This window comes from Atta colombica, unplaced genomic scaffold (assembly GCF_001594045.1).
Source record: "Atta colombica isolate Treedump-2 unplaced genomic scaffold, Acol1.0 scaffold146, whole genome shotgun sequence".
NCBI lineage: Eukaryota > Metazoa > Arthropoda > Insecta > Hymenoptera > Formicidae > Atta > Atta colombica.
This window is the reverse complement of record NW_017259235.1, coordinates 896,243-899,224: the sequence shown is the minus strand read 5'-3', so window position 1 is coordinate 899,224 and position 2,982 is coordinate 896,243. Positions and strand designations below refer to the sequence as shown.

General features: G+C 33.5%; 1 protein-coding gene across 1 annotated transcript in view; it reads left to right on the top strand.

The window, feature by feature from the left end:
* The first annotated feature begins 741 nt into the window (after positions 1-741).
* Positions 742-2,982, top strand: part of LOC108685137 (protein APCDD1-like) — a 5,017-nt gene continuing 2,776 nt past the window's right edge. Inside the window, exons 1-2 of the mRNA XM_018189798.1 lie at positions 742-903; positions 2,786-2,939. Coding sequence (XP_018045287.1) covers positions 855-903; positions 2,786-2,939 — 203 coding nt within the window. The 5' untranslated portion in view covers positions 742-854. The remainder of the gene's footprint in view (positions 904-2,785; positions 2,940-2,982) is intronic.

The following is a 2,982-nucleotide window of genomic DNA, read 5'->3' as shown; positions in this document are numbered from 1 at the left end:
ATATATATTTCCTTGACGGCTTATATTTAATTCGTATTTTATTATAATCTTTAATATCAAAATCAAGAGAATAGAAATATTTTCAATTCTCTGATTGTATTTCTTTCAATCCTTTTAGCAGAATAAAAAAAATATTCATTCACAAAAGATGAATTAACTTATAATTTTACGTACTCTTGCATCAAGACGGTCAAGACTCACAATTGAGTTATACCTACGAATTTTTCTCTACTTTCAAACTAGCCGCTTGGACTTTTTTAATTTTACACACACACACACACACACACACACACACACACACACACACACACACACACACACACATGTGTATTGTATGTGCGTGCGTAATATATCACATAAATATCTCTTACCCTCACATTTTTCATTCGTGACAACCTGCCGTCAAGATTTCGTACGTCCTATGTAGCAAACGAGCATATAGTTTATGCAGATGTTTCCCAAGAGTTTGATTCATCCTGGCGCTAGTTTTAGACAGGACTCTGTGGGACACTGTACCACCGGGTCAGAGCGCTATACATATAAATCTACAAAGCATGAAACCCTCGCAGCGGGGTTCGGGCCGATTCATAGGAAGTAGGGAGAAAAATGAAAATGCATTTAGAGTCTCTCCCTTGCATCAGTCCCCTGCTGGATACGATTGAAAGTTGTCAGAGTGGGGATGAGACTATATAGCCCTAGGATGGATCGCCAAGAGACAAATCCTTCGAGGAAGACGCGTATGCAATCGAATATAACGCGAGAAAGAAATTGTGACAAATCGTTCGGTAGCCTCGAAGGAAGAATATAATTTGCGTAAATACACTCATCGTTAATCAATACGAGACAAGAAAAAAATGGATATTACATTAGTGTTATCTATCATCATTACTATTCTGTCAATGAGTAAGTATTTGTATTTTGTTAATGTGTTATTCATATGAAATGCGCGATAAGGAGAGAGAGAGAGAGAGAGAGAGAGAGAGAGAGAGAGAGCACCTTCGCGAATACAAGTTGAATGAAAATTTCCATGACGTTGTTTGTATTTAAAATATGATAAACTATAAATGAACTCCCCTATACTCGCCATATAGACTCAACAATTATTGTAATTATACATTTTTTTCCAAAGCGATCGACGTTGTAAAAAATATAATATCATGGTAACTTTTATGTAGTTACGTGTTATAAAAACAACGAGGGATATGATACATTGAAGTATTTGGAAAAGAGGAAGTTGAACGTGTGTGTCTAAGACGGGACACACGTGTGCATTACTAAGAATATACATATATGCTATATAGTCGCAACGATATAACGTAGGAATATAAGTATGAAATAACATTATTTCATTTCAGAAAGAATATTTCTAATGAAGTTATTTTCAGATGATAATTAATACAAGTATAGATATTCAATTTATAATTTTATTTACATAAATTGAAATTTAATAGAGAATACAATGATCCGATACCAAACAAACGATTAAATTTGTTTAGTTTCTTGAAATTTTTTGACAAGAGAGAGAATCTAAGGTATTGTGCCAAGATATTTGCATTGTCGTCGTCGAACGAATGTCGTCGTCGTCGTCGTCGTTCCACCAACCACATCTACTATTGCATTATCAATCGCTTTCCAAGTTGGAACGCACAGACATGGAATATCAATTGCAACAATCGTAGAGATAAAAGGGGAATGAAAATGTGAGAGACGCCTGCACGTCAATCGAATGTTAAATAGTCGTGAGGGCATACCGATCTCTGTTCTTTCTCGCGTCATTTCTTCTTACAATTAACAACCTCCTATTGCAAACTATGTGTCTTTGATCGGCACTTGGCCATCTTGTATTATGCGTGTCGATTGTGCAACATAATCGATACATATATATATATATATATATATATGACGTACATATTCAAATTTTAATAAAATGAAATTTTATCTGAAATCAATGAAGCACATTTATTCGTTTTTCCTTTTCATCTAATAAGTAAATCAATTAAAAGAAAGAATTTTCTTCTTTGACAAATTTATTATTATAAAATTGCAAAAATATATAATTGTATATGTATATTATCTATATATATTCGTACATTTTCACTTAAATTTCAATTAAATTAAGTTTGCCTATTCTTTTCGCATAAGACAGCTCTGAATGGATGTTTCTTATTACAAAATGATATATATACGTATAGCTAACAATCCGATTCTTGACATTAATTATGAAATTATCTAATTATAATCTTTCTTGTGATATGGTCTGCTCTTTCAGAAGAAATTTCAAGATTGTCAAACTTGAAGATTCCGTGGAGACAAAAGTTGTAAAGATTAGCTTATCATGATTAACGGAAAATCTACTCAGTTGTGTTTAGATAGAAGATTTCAGATAGAGGCCCCTTTTCATCAATATGCATTACCTGAATAATATAATGATAATGAAATATAAAATATGTAGATGAACATAATGCGATATAGACATACGCATATAAATAACACTATAAAATTCGTCTTCCGTTCTAATGCCTATTTAGCTTCCAACTATTATCTCAGCGGATACGTGACCTTAATTCTTTTTATCTGATGGTTCGTATCCTCCCGTCGTGTAAATACTGTATAAGTATACTAGCGATCAAGTATACTTCTGATCGAAGCATTCTTTGGTCATTCGCATATTTCTCGTTATGAGACGCAAGATCGCATCTTTCTTCATCAATTCATCTTTTTCGTATATTGTTCGTTCACATTGTTGATCGAATTATTATTATAATATATTACTTCTGTTTCATAGCGAGAACGAGTTACACTTTAGTTCGAGATTCTGCAGAATCCGTAAATTCGTGGGCGCAATGTGAAACGGCTATCAAGGAGATCAGGCGAGAAGACCGTGCGACAATCACGGACGATAGTCCCTCCAGATTATATTCTACGTGGCTCTCTCAAGAGTAATTTTGTGTCTCTTTCTTACAAATTATGTGAAAAATCTTT